The 18,343-nt window shown below is 43.3% G+C and overlaps 1 protein-coding gene across 1 annotated transcript in view; it reads left to right on the top strand.

The window, feature by feature from the left end:
• SCARF2 (scavenger receptor class F member 2) overlaps positions 1 to 18,343 on the top strand; it is a 629,499-nt gene that overhangs the window by 550,219 nt on the left and 60,937 nt on the right. The window contains exons 8-9 of the mRNA XM_078667105.1: positions 3,867 to 3,984; positions 14,176 to 14,297. Coding sequence (XP_078523231.1) covers positions 3,867 to 3,984; positions 14,176 to 14,297 — 240 coding nt within the window. The remainder of the gene's footprint in view (positions 1 to 3,866; positions 3,985 to 14,175; positions 14,298 to 18,343) is intronic.

Consider the following 18,343-nt stretch of genomic DNA (forward strand, 5'->3'; position numbering starts at 1 on the left):
AAAAATTGTGATACAAAACTGAGTATTTGAGGGATTATTGACCACACTTGCGGTATACTGTTACCTCTGTGTTGAGGGTGATTGGGCAAATCAGGTTGTGTCTGGCCAGTTGGTGGGATGCCCAGGTGTTTGGACCTCTGCTTTGGCATTGTGAAAGTACTTGGACATACGGTGGTTGTGTCTGGTGGTAGTTGTCCCCTGGCATAACATGGCAGTATCTGGGAGAGGTGTGGCGCCGTGGCCAGGGCGACTGACGCTGGAATTGGTTCGATCCCCGGTTAGCCCAGCACCATGTGACTCTGGGCAATAGCTTGCTTAATCTTCCCAACGGACCCAGCGCCTAGAGACCCTTACGGGTGATTGTTCGCGCTTTACAAATGTGGATTATTATTAACTTGGGGCCTGATAATAAGTTGAGTGAAACAGAATACCCATATAAAATCCTAGCCTTCTTATTCACAAGTGAATTCCGTATGTGCAAGAACAACAGAACCAATTTTCTATCTGTAAAGTTGCATTGGGAAAGTACTGCTTTCAAGGCCGGACTGGTCGCAGCGGGCACTGGGCGTTTTCCCAGTGGGTCAAAAAGGTGGAGGCTGTTTTTAGGTTTCAGCCTGCGATGGCTTCGCTTGCGCAGTCTCGCTGGCGAGATTTAATGAGATAGAGGAGAACATCTAGCAAGGTTAAGCCCCACCCCTCTACTCCATTGACTGGCCTCCTAAACGGTGGCCAGCCATTGGAGAAGAGGTCGCCATGACGTATTTCTTTCTTTTTAAGCCCCGTCCTTTTCAGGCTGGGGGGCGTGTTTTTGACTGTTGTTTCTTTTCAGACTGAGGGGCGTGTTTTTGACTGTTGTTTACATTGGCTCAGTCGCGATAAAATAAATCCTTATCTTCTAATACCTGTACATTTTTTTCTGGTGTAGTCGTTGGGTGTACTCACAGTGTGTTTAATAAAAAAAGGGAGTTATAGTTATCGATGTACGCTGCTTTTTCAAAAACATTTTGATGTATTTTTTGGATTATTTTTTAATGGTCTTCTTTATTGCTGTTTCCTGTAAGGCGAGTGATTGTTTATGTTGTGTTTTCAGCATGAAAGCTGCGGCTTGCGAGATGTATTTATCTTTTGGAAAGAAATGCTCGTTTTCGCCATAAATGTTCATCCAGATTTTCATCTGAGCAACGGTCCCAACCATTTCTTATTTGTGGGGGTGTCCGGGGTCTTCTTTGTGGGTGCGTTTCCTGCTCTGAAGCAGCAGTGGACCTCTATGAGAGATGGTCGACGCCCCGCACGCAGACCAGGTGTAATCACTCCGGGCTACATCTGCACACACTCCTAATATCTGGGTGTGCAGCAACCTGAACATTAGCCTCTCCCTCATGTCTCCCAGCTGCGCCAAGCCCTGGCACTAATGACCTGTGTAGGAAAACACAAACCCTTCGGACATGTCAAAGCAAGTTCTCAGCCCCTCTCCTCCCCCCCATCATAATCCTGCTGCTGACGAGGGGGTTTCGAGGCACTGCCTGCGTTGCCCAAGGCTGGGTGTTGGGGCGGCGCTGGAGCGTGCAGTATGCTCATTGTGCCCCAGATGCAGGAATGCGTGTGCAATTTCGGCCTGTGTGCGGTGGTATATGTAGGTCCGATGTGTTTGCTGGGGTCTGCTAGCACGCTGCTCCTACTCCATATATGCTGTATAGAAACGTCAACTATAGTGTAAAATATGTACTCACATCTGATCACGCTGTGCATTTGTTCATTGTGCTGCTTCTATTTCCTTGTGTATGTGGTTTCACGCTGAGCTTTACCATCGGCTGCGATACAGAATAATGCAGCATGATAAATCATTTTATGCATCATGATTATCTCTAAATGTATGCCCGGTTAAAAAAAAAAAAAAATGAGAGGTACATTCTATGCAATATTTTCCTCCGTTTGAGCTCGATTCTGTGTTGCATGCGGCAAATACAGTAAATCCTTAGTTCTGTGGTCGCTGTGGCGTTCATTAACTTGTGAACAATGTATTCATGAAATGTAAAAAATTACCCATTTTGGTTCCACCGTTCGCTTATTTGTTTTAAAAAACTGCCTTTTCAAGCGAACTACTTAAAAATAAGCATGCATTATTTATATATGTATAATTAACGGTGGTTTATGCACCTATATTGCCATCTCGGGGTTGTGGCGAAAATGCTTGGGGTGTAGTGATGTGTTGCCTATACATGTTCAAATACACTTTGCAAGGAAAGTTTGCGTTTCAAATGTAGCATGCTAGAACACACATGCATTGTTTTTTGTGGCGATATATACTTTCAGATCCCACGTGCTCCGTAATATCTAGGCAATGTCCATATGCTTGAAATGCCCTTGCTCTTTGTGTTCTGACGCGTTCCCGACCTAGGCTAGCCCTGCACTGCTATTCTGTTTTTCTTGGAAACTGCCCGAGAACACAGTTGCTTTTTGCGCACAAAAAACCATATATATTTTCATACACCGTGCAATCGTTTTTTTTCTCTTTAACCCGTGGTGTTACCAGGGGTCAACGGTAAGTGATGTTGCAACCGCTACCCTTGCCATTTTGGTGAACAGATGTTTCGGTGTTTAATTCTGACTCGTTAAAGCTATGATAAAAAGATGATATCATGTATGTTTCCTGTACCTTTCAAATGGGAGGACATAACCTTAACAGATTATCTGTTGTGCGAGTGTCTCAACCTTACATTCACTTCTCTAAATGCACCCACTGAATAGGGAGACACAGAGCAGCTCTTTGTTTAGCAGGGTGCACACGTGTTATGTGCATTGAACATTATAAAAGTGATTGTGACTTATTCTCACTAAGTCCCAAACCCATTGTTTCTTGACTAAAATGTCAAAGCAGCAACTACAAGGGAAAGTGAGGTTAACATTAAACAGCCTGCCATCAAAATGAATTGATTCTGCGAGACAGTCCTATAAAACCAGCCATCGTTGAGTCATTAGTGCTTTCTTAAGGCCAATGCATGCACAGAATAGCTTATGGTTGCCTTAAAGATCTCCACCAGCAGAACATGTCAGAAAGAGCAGTTCACGCACTTAACATGCACCTGCCCCGCTCTACAGATGGAAGGACTGGCTCAAACCAATTATTTTAACAACAAGCATTTTCAATGCACCGGCTCTGTGTGTGTGAGGGGGGATCTGTGTGTGTGGCTCTGTGTGTGTGTGTGTGTGTGTGGCTCTGTGTGTGTGTGTGGCTCTGTGTGTGTGTGGCTCCGTGTGTGTGTGTGTGTGGCTCTGTGTGTGTGTGTGGGGCTCTGTGTGTGTGTTGGGGCTCTGTGTGTGTGTGTGGGTCTGTGTGTTTGTGTGTGGCATTTGCAAGAGATTAAGCTATTGGCATTGTAAATGACAATGCCATTTATTTATCTGTTTTCAAAACCAACACATAAATGACAATTTTGTCTTTTATAATGCCAATAGCTCTAACTTTGGCTAAGGCGAGAACGTTGCATTGTAAATGCTTGTTGTTAATGGGGGCAGGGTTTGCAGACCCCTGTAATAAAAGCAGCAACAGTGCTTCTCACTAGCCCCCCCCTTAGAAAGAGGGAACGTTATGCAGAATTATAGACAGTAATTCTGGCTTTTCATAGTTATTGCCCAGAGATTCCTGCCGGTGCATAGCAAAAGGTTGAGCAAAGTCCACTACTTTCAATACAGCACAAGACTAAGTAGACATGAGGTCTTCTGTGCAGTACTGGTTAGTTTTGCATCCCTACATTAAAGTTTTTATCTCTAAAAATGAGTGTTTGAATAACATATTGAAAACAACAGTTTGTGATTATTAAGTTTTCATTTTTTATCCTAACAGAGTGTTCTGTATATTCTTTCAGAAGCCAATCAACGTATGGGAGTGATTGGAGCCGGGGCCTTGGTGGCGTTTCTGCTAATACTGCTGCTATCCCTTTTGTTTTGCTGCTGTGTGTGCCGCAAGAAGGAAGACCTCTTGGAGTAAGTGCGCAATTTTGTTGTTGTGGGAAGCCAAGGGTCTTGTGCTTTCTTTTTTTTGTATTGCTCTTTTTTTCATTAACCAACAAACTGAGGTACATGATACATGAATGCAGAGATCAAACAAAATATATAGTAGCGAATATCTTGTCATGGCCATCCATTCGCTTTGCAGCCTTGTGTCTATCCCTGGAGGGCTGGGTGCCTCCCCCTACTGCCATCTGCCACCTGCACACATTTTGGCCACGTCCCGTATACTAGGGCTGCTGGCATGACATCCAGAGCAGAGCACTGCCTACAAAACAAACTCCACAAAAACGGTGTCCTCATATCCTCCCACATACCACAGTCTCCGCTTCCCAGCTCACATGTTGTCATAGCCGAAGTAGATCTCTAAGGGTCCACGTACACAACTAACTTTGTCGACGGTGGCCCAGAACCAACTAAAGGTGTGTAGTTCACTGCTAAGCTTTTTATGTCCACATCCAACTTGTTTATCGTGGCCCTTATCGTGTTGCCGTTGTGATCCTTTTACGCAGTAGGTAAATCTCCCTGTCCTGCTCCCTTCAGGGGGATTTTATATTGGACTTTGCCTCTAACACTAATAGATATCTTTCCCAGGCAATCCCCATTGCAGCCACTCACCCTCTCTTGCCCAGTGCTACTAGCATGTCTGCTTCAGCGGTTTCCCATCTTGTCAAGTCTTTAATCCAGGTGTCTATGCTTGCAGGAATCATACTCCTGAGTTGTTTTTCCCATGCAGATTTTGCCAGTAAAAACCTGGTTAAGACTTATGCTAAAATGCCCATGAAACATGGTGCTCAGTGCACAAATCTGGGTATTCTCATTTCCCGGACTAAAATCTCACAATGCTGATTTAATGCCAGGCCCAGGAATTACTACCCTCCCTAATATTGGTAATTCTGGGTTTGTTGTTATCACATTAAGAGCTGTCTACATTTCATCATAAAGACAATAGTGTTTTAAAGAAACATTTACAATTAGGAACATCTGCTCCATAAGAAGGACCGTCTGCTGTCCTTTCACCTACATTTTTCAGGTGTGTTATTTTTCATGGCACGTGATGAGATGGTTGAAACAAACCTCCAATCTCCTGCTTCTAGTTTATTTCAACATAGTATTCACATGCAAAATGATTTACTAATGAAAGTGGACTATGACACTGCTAATGTGAATGCATAAAGTCAGTTTTGGGGAATGCCTAAATATAGGTCTGGATACCTGTTTCCTTGAGCAAATACGTTACTTGTGAAGTCCACTAACTATGGATGACATATGTTAGTTGGATTTATTGTACGTGCTCATGCATTGCCCAGAAGACAATGTGGCAACAATACAAGGTGATGGAAGGACGATCCTGCAGGCTACATTCCAGACCATCATTTTCTTCTCAGTGTGCTATTCTAGTCGGTGTTGCTTTTGCTCCAACAGAAAAAGTCCAACCCAGACTGCAATGCCAGGTCCCCTCCAGATGGGAATGTAAGCATACCCAGGCCATTGGCTGTTCAGCATGATCCACCACCAGCCTAGTGATGCACAAACACACAAAAGGTGATGTTAGGAATGCTTACAATAAGTCTAACCACTGGTAATCACTTGGGGCAGCATTGTAATCAATCATTTATTGACGCACCATGCCACCCCAGTTTGGACCCAGACATATGCAAAACAGTGTTGATAATGCTCCAATAGGAATAGTCTACTTCCACCTGTTATGTGTTTGATGAAACGTCCTAAGAAGCCATTGTTATGTCCAGACATTGGTCCTGTGCTCATTGTACCATTGAAGCCAAGCTACACCCAACTGAAGAGCCCCATCAATGAGAAATCAATCTTGGGTGCTTATGTCCTGGTTCAGGTAGGACTTGGCCTAGCAGTTTGGGTTGGACCATTCCTATTGGAGCAGGCACGAGACAGATTTTCGTATGGCTATGTCCAAACTGATGTTGCATCGTGGGCAAAAGAATGTTGTGGCGAAATGCTACCGAGCTATTATCAGTGGTTAAACTTGTGGCACAGCATGCCTACAATTACCTTTTGTGTATTTGATGAATTCTGATGGTACCCATAGTAGAAAATGTCAATGTTAAAAAGTTTCATAGGGCTGTTTTGGCATATAGTTGCGAACTACCAGAAGCAGTCAGGATGAGCAATCATTATATCATTTGTATTTTACCGCACATTCTGTGGCTCACTCTCAAAAACAGATTACACTTTAAAGTTTTATTTTTCACACAAAGTCACCCCCCTCCTCCCAGTTTTGCTCAGATACCTGAAAATAAAGCTCCACACAACAGGACCAGAAAAAATAGATCAGAGACAAATACAGCATCTTACTAGAAGTCACTAAAACATAACATTAAAAAACCTCCTACCAGGGTCTGCAATATATATAGGGTACACCATCCTTGTTTGCACCACAGCGCACCTTTCAAAGGATGCCCCTGGCGCAGACCGGGACAGTGTGTCCTATTATGATGAATTCATGGCCCCAGGGAAACCATGAACTCGCACAGTCCTGGGATCAGGGCATTCATTGAAATGCGGAGTGGCTGTTAACGCGGCTCCATGATTCTCTGAGTAGGCAGCAACCCACCTGCACTTTGAAGAGGGGTCAGAGATCCCATTACAGGTGGGTGCAATGAGTGACTGCACCCTCCTGCAGGGGGATGTGTGGGAGGGGTCCATGGCACTCCCTTTTCAAACCCGCAGAGGCCTGCCTTAAGGAGGCGCACTGACAATGTGTCACCTTTTTGGCATGTTTACGTCAGCTCCCTCTTCCATAATACGACATGGGTGCCGAGTCAATGTGAGTCCCTCATTTCCATAAAGCCATGCCCCCATGCAAATGAGGGAATGCCCTCTAAAGATAGAGCTGGAGTTGCATGTGCACCAGCCCCATCAGCATTACAGATGGGGATGGACAAGCGCCTGCTGCCCCTTTTGTAATCCCATAGTGCCCAGGGGCATTAACAGCAGCAACATATGTCCTGTTGTGCTCACGGGGGCACTATGTGTAATACAACCCCATGTCTTTTCATGTCTTTTCATGCCTAAATGATAACATCTCAACTCACTACCTTGTAGAACTCAGTTTAAATTAGGTTACTTTCAGAATAAGACTAAAACCGTGGCTTTTTAAACTATACCTTAAACCTGTAGAATTATTTGTATTGACCATCTTACTATAAACTGCTACATTTCGCTGTTGCTTTTGTTTATTTTAAACATTAGGCTACTTGTGAAGTGTGCTCAGCCCGTGTGGCTAGGTGTATGCTGAATAATACATGTATTAAATTAACACATAGGTTATCTACACTCTATTTTACACATATCATTGAGCATTTAAGGCTGTGGGCTTGGTTGCATCTCTAAGCTGAGTTTAAAAGGGTAGAGATGTAGTTAATAAATATCCTGGGTGCGCAATATGGCAGGTGATTATTTTCAGTAAATGTCCATATACTTTATACAAAATCTTCAAGAACTGAAAGACTTGAAAGTAACTCATGTTAGTTAACACCACCATCCTCTATTTTTACATGAAACATACCACTTCACTAAATTATTAACATGTCATAGTCCTCAAATACAGGCCCTGTTTCCAACCAATCAGGAGATTTCTTCGTTTTCGAGTCATTTCATGTTTACTGTACGACGTTTCCTCATTGGATTGAGCCTACATAAAGGTGACCATTGAAAGTGATTCTTTAAGAAATTGTCAGCAATACAAAGGCCGAATGTGAGTAGATACTGATGTCCCATTGAGAACCACCATAAACATAGCTTCTTCATTCCAGATTGTTTGCATGCAGGGCAGTTAAAGATCCAGTCATCACTATATATATAGCATTACTGTAGTATATGCAAGGCGACTAGGGAATAAGTAGGATCATATTTTTTTTAACTTGAAATCGCACCATTAATCTACAGTACCAGTGTGAAGGTTGTATTAAAAAGAAGCCTTGGTTGTGGTCATTCGTCTAAGTTGGTACCCTAAAGACCTAGGCCACCAAGATCCTGAACATATTATTGGCAGGCTTTGAAACACCATATACGTTGTTATACATATAAGGGGCAATGGTGCATGTACTGTTGTGAAAGCCTACTCTGATAACTGCAGGATTTCCATCCATTTTGTGGATCGAACAGAAGGGCCCAAACGGATTCTTAAAATTTGGCAAGTGCGGCTATTTGGATATTATCTTATCTAAGGTGTGGCTTGGAGCCTAATCCTGTGGCTCCCCCTTGCTACCTTTGATGATTTCGAATCCAAGTCAGGATGTCAGGATATCTACTGTATATATCCACCTTTCCAGAAAAAAATTAAGCCTGGTCGATGCTTGAAGTCTATTCCTCACTGCAACAAAGCTAGCTATTAAGATTGACATTGTCAAAACACGGTTGGCAAATCGCATAGGATTCCATCCAGAGTTTGTTCCAGGAGCACCTTTTTCTGATAGGAGCCTGAAAGTATTTTCCATGTTGGTCTATTTATGTCGTTTGGTAAAGTGGTAGACCTCTGTGAATAAGATTGTTTTTGAGTTGTTGGTGTTTAAAATATTTTCCTCCTTTGTAAGGGGTTTGCATTCTCCATGGTCCTCAACGAAATGGTGCCAGTGCACCACACCAGCCGTTGATTCACATAATATAAGCAACTGGAGTTCAAAGGTCATTGGTGTCCAACTCTACAACTTGCCAAGATGCCCTCCTGGCTACAACACGTGAGGATCATTGCACTTGGTTATTAAAAATCCTTCTGTCTAGCCAAGGGTTCTGTGTGGGATGGAACACACAATCAGGGCTATGCTTGCTGCTGCTCAGACTCTGTCTGCTGAGCTTGTCTCCTGGCCACATGACAGGAGACTTTCCAAAAGGAAGCTCTCGTCTGCAGAAAGCACTCCAGGCTCATATCAGCTGCTGATGGGCGTTTGGCTTTGATTATAATATAGCCTACTAGTGATTCACTCATGTATTCCTGGCATTACGGATATACACCTTATGATGAAAGCAGCCAAACCAAACAAATTTAGGGAAAGTTGAGGGTGGGAAGGAAATCTTGACAAGTGATCCCTATGTTTGCGTCTGAGTGCTGACGACAAGCACTGACATTGCTTTCTTCTGTCTGTCACTCAACTTAAACACTAACCCTACATCTTCCGCTAAAACACATTCATGCAGGTGGTGGACGTTCACACATGATGCCTATAACCCTGCTTCCTAAATGCTCATGAGGGCTTCATATGCACAGTGGTCAAACTAAGGGCCCGATTCACAGAACTAACTTAAGACAAAATCCTAAACTTACTACCATTTGGTAATCACAGAAGGCACTTACTCATTTAGGTATTCACCAAAGGCACTTACTCATTAAAGTCTTAAAGTTAGGATTTTTCTCAGTTTAGGAGTAGTAAAGTTAGGACTCCTAACTTTAGGACTCCTAAATGCCTTCTGTGAATACCGAAAGTCTTAAAGTTAGAATTTTCTCAGTGTAGAAGTAGTAACTGTTCTACTCTAAACTGAGAAAAATCATGAAATCCTGAAAAAAAGGCCAACCCCACCCCACACACAATTCAGAAAAGGGGGTGGTGATGAACAGAGTGTCTGAATTAAGCAGACCACTCTTACCCAGTCCAAAGATCAGGGCTTGATCCATCACCGTTATTTAGCTCACTGCCCCATCCCAGCTCAGAACCTGGCTATATGCAAATTAGTCTGTCCCTGGCCCAGTGCATCATGGGAACAGGGCAGACCAAACTACCAAGCCAATTCTTCACCAGAAAGGATACAAGCTACCGGGGACCGGTTTCTGGCATTTCAGCCTCGTCGGCCCGGCTTGCTTGAATCCTGATGGAGCAGTGAGCAAGGGACTCATGTCTGAGTATACCCTGCCACACCTATAGTGGCCAAAAACGATTCAGAAAAGGGGGTGGTGATGAACAGAGTGTCTGAATTAAGCAGACCACTCTTACCCAGTCCAAGGATCAGGGCTTGATCCATCACCGTTATTTAGCTCACTGCCCCATCCCAGCTCAGAACCTGGCTATATGCAAATTAGTCTGTCCCTGGCCCAGTGCATCATGGGAACAGGGCAGACCAAACTACCAAGCCAATTCTTCACCAGAAAGGATACAAGCTACCGGGGACCGGTTTCTGGCATTTCAGCCTCGTCGGCCCGGCTTGCTTGAATCCTGATGGAGCAGTGAGCAAGGGACTCATGTCTGAGTATACCCTGCCACACCTATAGTGGCCAAAAACGATTCAGAAAAGGGGGTGGTGATGAACAGAGTGTCTGAATTAAGCAGACCACTCTTACCCAGTCCAAAGACCAGGGATTGATCCATCACCGTTATTTAGCTCACTGCCCCATCCCAGCTCAGAACCTGGCTATATGCAAATTAGTCTGTCCCTGGCCCAGTGCATCATGGGAACAGGGCAGACCAAACTACCAAGCCAATTCTTCACCAGAAAGGATACAAGCTACCGGGGACCGGTTTCTGGCATTTCAGCCTCGTCGGCCCGGCTTGCTTGAATCCTGATGGAGCAGTGAGCAAGGGACTCATGTCTGAGTATACCCTGCCACACCTATAGTGGCCAAAAACGATTCAGAAAAGGGGGTGGTGATGAACAGAGTGTCTGAATTAAGCAGACCACTCTTACCCAGTCCAAAGATCAGGGCTTGATCCATCACCGTTATTTAGCTCACTGCCCCATCCCAGCTCAGAACCTGGCTATATGCAAATTAGTCTGTCCCTGGCCCAGTGCATCATAGGAACAGGGCAGACCAAACTACCAAGCCAATTCTTCACCAGAAAGGATACAAGCTACCGGGGATCGGTTTCTGGCATTTCAGCCTCGTCGGCCCGGCTTGCTTGAATCCTGATGGAGCAGTGAGCAAGGGACTCATGTCTGAGTATACCCTGCCACACCTATAGTGGCCAAAAACGATTCAGAAAAGGGGGTGGTGATGAACAGAGTGTCTGAATTAAGCAGACCACTCTTACCCAGTCCAAAGATCAGGGCTTGATCCATCACCGTTATTTAGCTCACTGCCCCATCCCAGCTCAGAACCTGGCTATATGCAAATTAGTCTGTCCCTGGCCCAGTGCATCATGGGAACAGGGCAGACCAAACTGAAATGGCAGAAACCGGTCCCCGGAAGCTTGTTTCCTTCCCAGTATAGAATTGGCTTGGTAGTTTGGTTTGCCCTGTTCCCATCATGCACTGGGACAGGAACAGACTAATTTGCATATAGCCAAGTTCTGAGCTGGGATGGTGCAGTGAGCTAAAAAACGGTGATGGATCAAGCCCTGATCTTTGGACTGGGTAAGAGTGGTCTGCTTAATTCAGGCACTCTGTTCATCACCACCCCCTTTTCTGAACCACCCCACACACAGCCAAAGGCTGGCATGGCTTAGGATTAAAAGCTTGTGGGAGGTTGGCTGCAGGGGTTAACTCCTTAGAAATTTTGCAGTTACAGTCATTGTTATCTCAAGTAACTATAACTTGTGCCGTAAGGTAATTATAACTTGCACAACGTATTCTATGACACCATTGATGATATCACTGCAGCATTTGCAGTGAAATTATTCATGAGAAGACTGCTTGGCAGGGGCATGATTTATGGTTACCTTAGGGCACGAGTTATAGTTACTTGAGATAACTATAACTGCTGAATTTCTATCGTTTTGTGTGCGTCAAATCCAAACCTAACTATAATCTATAATGTCCCTGTAACCTTTTTTTAATGAATAATTATATCTAAATTTATATATAGATACAGATATTTATGCAGTTATTTGTGAGTCAGAATTTACTTAGGAAGAACATTTATAGGTTTCGCCTGAGACAGCGTATGCAGTGTTACCAAAAAAAAAAAGCTTAAAATGGACTTCATGTCCTTCTGTTACTTGCCATTAGTTTCCACTGGTTGGCTTCGACATCACTCTCATTTCCTTGCTTCTTATTGGTCACCACCTCTTGATTTCCCCTGAGGCTTTAATCTTTGTCCCTGCTGTGGAGCATGGACCTAGTACAGCTTCCTTTCTGAGCCAATGTATTTCCCCTGGCCACGCGCTACTGCAGATATTTTATTTTATTTTTTGTAATGCACTCTTTAAAAGTATGTGTGCATGCAGTCTGTCTCTCTCCCCGCCCCTCCCACGTGTTGCTTGGCCCCCCACCCTCCTCCCACTGTTCATTGTTACTGCACCCTCCCTGGTCCCCCGCATCTCCCTTATTTCTTCTCTGCCTCATCCTGCTGTACATTGTTTCTGGTTCCATCCTCTTCCCTAGCACCCTCCCTTGCGTTGCTTTTCCCAAGGCCTCCTACTGCTGTACTTTGTTGCTGCTCCTTCCTTTTTGTCTGTGAATTATTCATATTTTTTAATGTAATCTAAAATCTTATTACTATACCTAATTATTCCATCACTTAAACCTTTGGCTTTTTTTCGCTAAATTTCGGAGTTTTTTTAATGTGAAGTAAGCTCTTAGTACCACATCAAACTAGAACATCACTATAACCAATTTGGTTTCCTGTTTTTTTTCACTGACTGTTCGGGTATTTTGATCATATTCAACAAACTCCCTCACTGAGCACAGCGGAGCTAACCCCCACTGCACAGGGCCTACTTGTGTGACATGGAGATGGCCACAGGGCCTGGCTTGCAGCCATGACCTGCACCCAAAGGCAATAAACTCCCCCACACACACCCCACCTTACTTTATTTTCTTACTTTTGCGTCAGTACAGCTATAATCCCGAAGTGTTGCAGTTCAAGTGTTACCTTTCAGTACTGCGAGACGCACTAGCTTCACTCAAGGAATCTCGTGGTAATAGTCTCCAACAGGAATCCTGCTGTACCTCACAAGGAGGACACGCAGGGCCCAGAAGAATGCCACCGGATCCGCATTAATATTTTTTTCTTCATTTTTAGCTCTCTGGGGTCCACTACCCAACCCGACACTCACAAATTCCTTGGGGTCATCTGATACCTGCTTCTATGATTTTGCAATTTTATTTTCAGGACTAGTCCTTTTGTATTGATGTGGCGACCACAACATGTTTCTTCAAGTTGTGGAAAGCCAATGCTCAGTCAGGAAGGTTAATCAGAATGCTCTTTTTTTTAATATGTATTATTGCGCGGGCACCGCAAGACCAACTGTCCAGATTTCACTACAATTTAAATGCTAATTTCTCGAAAACAGCTCAGCAGACTTACATCAAATAAGCAAGAATCTAACTTTCTGCCAAATGTGATGTCATTTTGTTAAACTATTTTTTTCTGAACTACTTATCAGAATGGACATAGAAAAATGATGTTTTGGGAACTCCCCTTTTTCTCAGTCTCTTCTTAACAGATTACCCAAGACATTGCAGGTAAGAGTTGAGGCGGATGAAAATTTTTTGAAAATTTTTGTGAAGATATTTCAAATGGCACCAAATGTATTAGCAAAATAAAAATCCTCTACATATGGAAACTGTGACCTAAAGTATAACTAAATACTGGTGACCACCACTGTGTAATACATATATGATATATATACTGGTATTCTTCGTGCACTAGGAAGAATTGTTGCAGTAATATATATATATATATATATATATTATATTCCGTACACTTGTTTCCGGTGGTTCGTGGCTTCTAACGTGCGGCGGTCTTGCCCGGGTACCGGTTACCCTTCCAAATAAGTCAGCGTAACTTCTTCTTCAAGAAATGACAGCGCAGGACACCTCAAGATGCTTGGTTTAATTTATTGCGAAAGCTTCCTACCGACGGGTTTCGCCAGTTATGGCTTGCGAAATAAATTAAATCAAGCATATTGAGGTGTCCTGCGCTGTCATTTCTTGAAGAAGAAGTTACGCTGACTTATATATATATATATATATATATTTATATATATATATATATATATATATATATATATATATATATATATATATATATATATGTATCCAAATATAGCTATTTATCTATATACATCTATCTTTACAGTGCCAGGACACCCCAGATATAAGCAGTTGTTCTTAAATACTGACATTTTAAATGTCTGCAGGAGGTGTGTTCAATTGAATTAGACATTGATTTAGTTTGTTAGTTATGTCCCAGCTCCGTGCTTGAGAAATTATTTTGGTGTTTAATTTTTGCATAAAAATTATGCTTTTATCATCTTCTAGTGCAAACCAAGAACCCTCCGCAAGCAAGAAGGTATCCAGGCGTCTTTGCGGCAGATTCAGTCGGATCAGCATGAAGTTACCAAGAATCCCCCTGGGCCGTCAGAAGCTACCAAAGGTTGTGGGTAAGTCTCTCAAATGATATATTGGTTAGAGACGGCTCACCCGCAGTCATGTGTTCTGGACTCCAAGTTTTAAAAATACAGGCCAGGATCAACAATCTAGTTGCTGATGACAACGTCTCCTGACAGTATGTAGCTAGGCATTTAAAAAGAACTGGCTAGCTAAGAGCAGCAGGAGATCACAGTGTCCTTCATTCAAACAACAGGCAACATATTGGAAGGTGTTGAAAGAACTTTGTAATATGATTGTTCGCCATGTTTTGCCATTTTTTCTTATCCTGGCACATTGTGTGCCGATATTGTTCTTGGGGTTCATTGGAATTCTGGGCCTACAAGCAGAATATTTCAAACAACCTCATGCCATACAGTGGAAGCTTGGTGTACATTCTGCAACAGTGGTAGGCTTACTTCTGTCTGTTTTAACCAATAAGATTTTTTAAGATCTCAAACAAATTGAAATTAGTTTTACACTTTCGTACAGGTTATATACAATGCTATGATAAGGAATCTCAAAATACTTAGATAATTACAATTAGAGTTATATATTTCTTGTACATTCGACAAATAACATTGCATGCAAACAGTTGTTGACAATGTCATGATATTTACAAAATGTTTAAAATAATTTCTCAACCTGCAAACTGAGACTTTGCCAAAGTTCAAAAAGGCAAAGAGCAGATTTTCGATTGCTTAACCTTCCCTCAATGTTTAAAGATGAACTTTGCTTCAACCTACCTCAAAGAAATGGCAGAAAAAAGGACATTATTTGTAAAGTGATCTAATGTTTCTGGTATTCGCAAATCACAACTACAATTATCACATTCCACAAAATATTTATACAAGATGCCCAGTAGGTTTTCAATGTGGTTTGACTCCAGAGGAACAACAGTAAAATATTCCATCTGTGCTTCTTTTGAGCCTTGTGGTTTTATAGGATGTTGTTGGGGTTATAACACTCAGCCGAAAGGAAAAGTGAAGAGTAGGGATTGTTTTTAATCAAATCAGACTTACTGTTGCTCTCAAAATAGAAACTTCATCAGACTCATTGTTAGTACATTGCGAAAGTACCTACATTATTGAAAACTTCTAGAATACAAAAAAGCTGTACTTAGGTTAATATCACTTTGGAAGGGCACATTTGTACACCTGGCTAACTGGACAGCTATGACATATGTGGCCAAGTTTAATAGCATTGCTTCTTAGTGGTAACAATGTCAATGAGTTTCCATTTTTAAAGTTCAAAATCCATACTTTTTTGTTTTAACCAATTAAATGAGAGGATTGCTCAAGCAATGGAGTGAGGTTCAGTATTATGTAAATATTAATAATATATCACTGACACTAACATCCCTTCCATTGCATTCTTGTGGAGATATGTTTGTGCTGCTGTTCCTTTCTCATAGAGGCAAGCTCCCTCATTTCGGAGATTTGATCACTTTAGAGAAGTTCTGGATGCCCTATATTGCCTCATTGTGAAGAGGCAATACAGTTAAAGTGTTATTACTGAAGTCTAAGACAAGAAGAGGTGAAGATTGACCAAAGGTAGCAGATACATTGATGTTTCTTACTCTAAATATGGTAGAGAGAATGGAGTTCGGTTAATGTCTGGATTGTGTTTACACGAGAAGAAACTCTGAAGAATGCTGAAGCACCTAGCAGCCAATGCATTTCGAGCAGGGAGTGCATATAATGCTTGAGGTCTTGGAGGTCGCTGTACATCTGCCACGACAAAGATGGGAAAAGGCCGACTTATTGGTTGCAGTGCTGAGAATAGCTGCTATGATTAGAGTTAACAAGTGGTGCATACAATTGAGTAAGAGAGGGCACCAATACAGAATTCTTTGAAGAACCAGAGTATTTATAGATTTCTAGAACTCTAAGGTCTCAGATATTTCTTTGGTAGAAATATCCCCAAATACATACAAGAAATCATATGAGACAACTAAAGCCACTCCGAAAAATTGCAGAGGTAACAAACCAAACTCAAATTAAGATACAGAATATAATCTTTGTTGCAAAATGCATATGGCATTGTGGAGTTTCAGTCAATATTGATATCTTAAATGTATAAAAATAAATTAGATACAAGTGATTCTTCTTTTTAGGTTTCATCTGATACAGTGCATGAGCTGTCGCTTGTGAGACATTTTTGTTTAGTTCTAGAGGCCTTAGAGCCCGCCCAGTGTTTACTATTGTTTGGCTTCATCGTCACTCTCACTTCCTTGCTTTTTTTTGTTCAGCAAGTGCTAGCTTCACTTTCTCTTCATGTGATGGTGAGTCCTGTGGAGCATGGCTGAAGTACTGCTACTATGACCAGTTTGTGTCCTTCAATTTGTTCTTTTGGAGGTGCTTTGCACTAGGAGAGGGCCTCTTGGAATCACTCCAGACTTTCAGAAAACTCATGCCTGTGGCTTTAGATTTTCCACTCATTGGATTGGCCTTTGCGTGTGGCTTTCAATAATGAAAGCGGTACAAAAGGGGGTGGTGATGGACGGAGCATCTGAATCAATCAAACACTCACACCCAGTCAAAAGATCTGGGTTTAATCCATCACCTTCTTTAGCCCACTCTGCCACCCCAGGTCAGACATGGCTATATGCAAATCAGTCTGACCCTGTGCCTCATGGGAACAGTCCAGCCGGAACTGCCAAGCCATGTCTTCCCTGGACCGTAAACAAGCTTCCGAGGACCGGTTTCTGGCATTCCAGCCGTCTTCAGCCCGGCTTGCTTGAATCCAGTGGCAAAGTGAGCAAGGGACTCACGTCTGAGCATACCCTGCCACACTTATGGTGGACAAAAGCGGTACAAAAGGGGGTGGTGATGGACGGAGCATCTGAATCAATCAAACACTCACACCCAGTCAAAAGATCTGGGTTTAATCCATCACCGTTCTTTAGCCCACTCTGCCACCCCAGTTCAGACATGGCTATATGCAAATCAGTCTGACCCTGTGCCTCATGGGAAGAGTCCAGCCCGAACTGCCAAGCCATGTCTTCCCTGGACCGGAAACAAGCTTCCGAGGACCGGTTTCTGGCATTCCAGCCGACTTCAGCCCGGCTTGCTTGAATCCAGTGGCAAAGTGAGCAAGGGACTCACGTCTGAGCATACCCTGCCACACTTATGGCGGACAAAAGCGGTACAAAAGGGGGTGGTGATGGACAGAGCATCTGAATCAATCAAACACTCACACCCAGTCAAAAGATCTGGGTTTAATCCATCACCGTTCTTTAGCCCACTCTGCCACCCCAGTTCAGACATGGCTATATGCAAATAAGTCTGACCCTGTGCCTCATGGGAAGAGTCCAGCCCGAACTGCCAAGCCATGTCTTCCCTGGACCGGAAACAAGCTTCCGAGGACCGGTTTCTGGTATTCCAGCCATCTTCAGCCCGGCTTGCTTGAATCCAGTGGCAAAGTGAGCAAGGGACTCACGTCTGAGCATACCCTGCCACACTTATGGCGGACAAAAGCGGTACAAAAGGGGGTGGTGATGGACGGAGCATCTGAATCAATCAAACACTCACACCCAGTCAAAAGATCTGGGTTTAATCCATCACCATTCTTTAGCCCACTCTGCCACCCCAGTTCAGACATGGCTATATGCAAATCAGTCTGACCCTGTGCCTCATGGGAACAGTCCAGCCCGAACTGCCAAGCCATGTCTTCCCTGGACCGGAAACAAGCTTCCGAGGACCGGTTTCTGGCATTCCAGCCGTCTTCAGCTCGGCTTGCTGAATCCAGTGGCAAAGTGAGCAAGGGACTCACGTCTGAGCATACCCTGCCACACTTATGGCGGACAAAAGCGGTACAAAAGGGGGTGGTGATGGACAGAGCATCTGAATCAATCAAACACTCACACCCAGTCAAAAGATCTGGGTTTAATCCATCGCCGTTCTTTAGCCCACTCTGCCACCCCAGTTCAGACATGGCTATATGCAAATCAGTCTGACCCTGTGTCTCATGGGAACAGTCCAGCCCGAACTGCCAAGCCATGTCTTCCCTGGACCGGAAACAAGCTTCCGAGGACCGGTTTCTGGCATTCCAGCCGTCT

Source organism: Lissotriton helveticus, chromosome 11 (assembly GCF_964261635.1).
Source record: "Lissotriton helveticus chromosome 11, aLisHel1.1, whole genome shotgun sequence".
Lineage (NCBI taxonomy): Eukaryota > Metazoa > Chordata > Amphibia > Caudata > Salamandridae > Lissotriton > Lissotriton helveticus.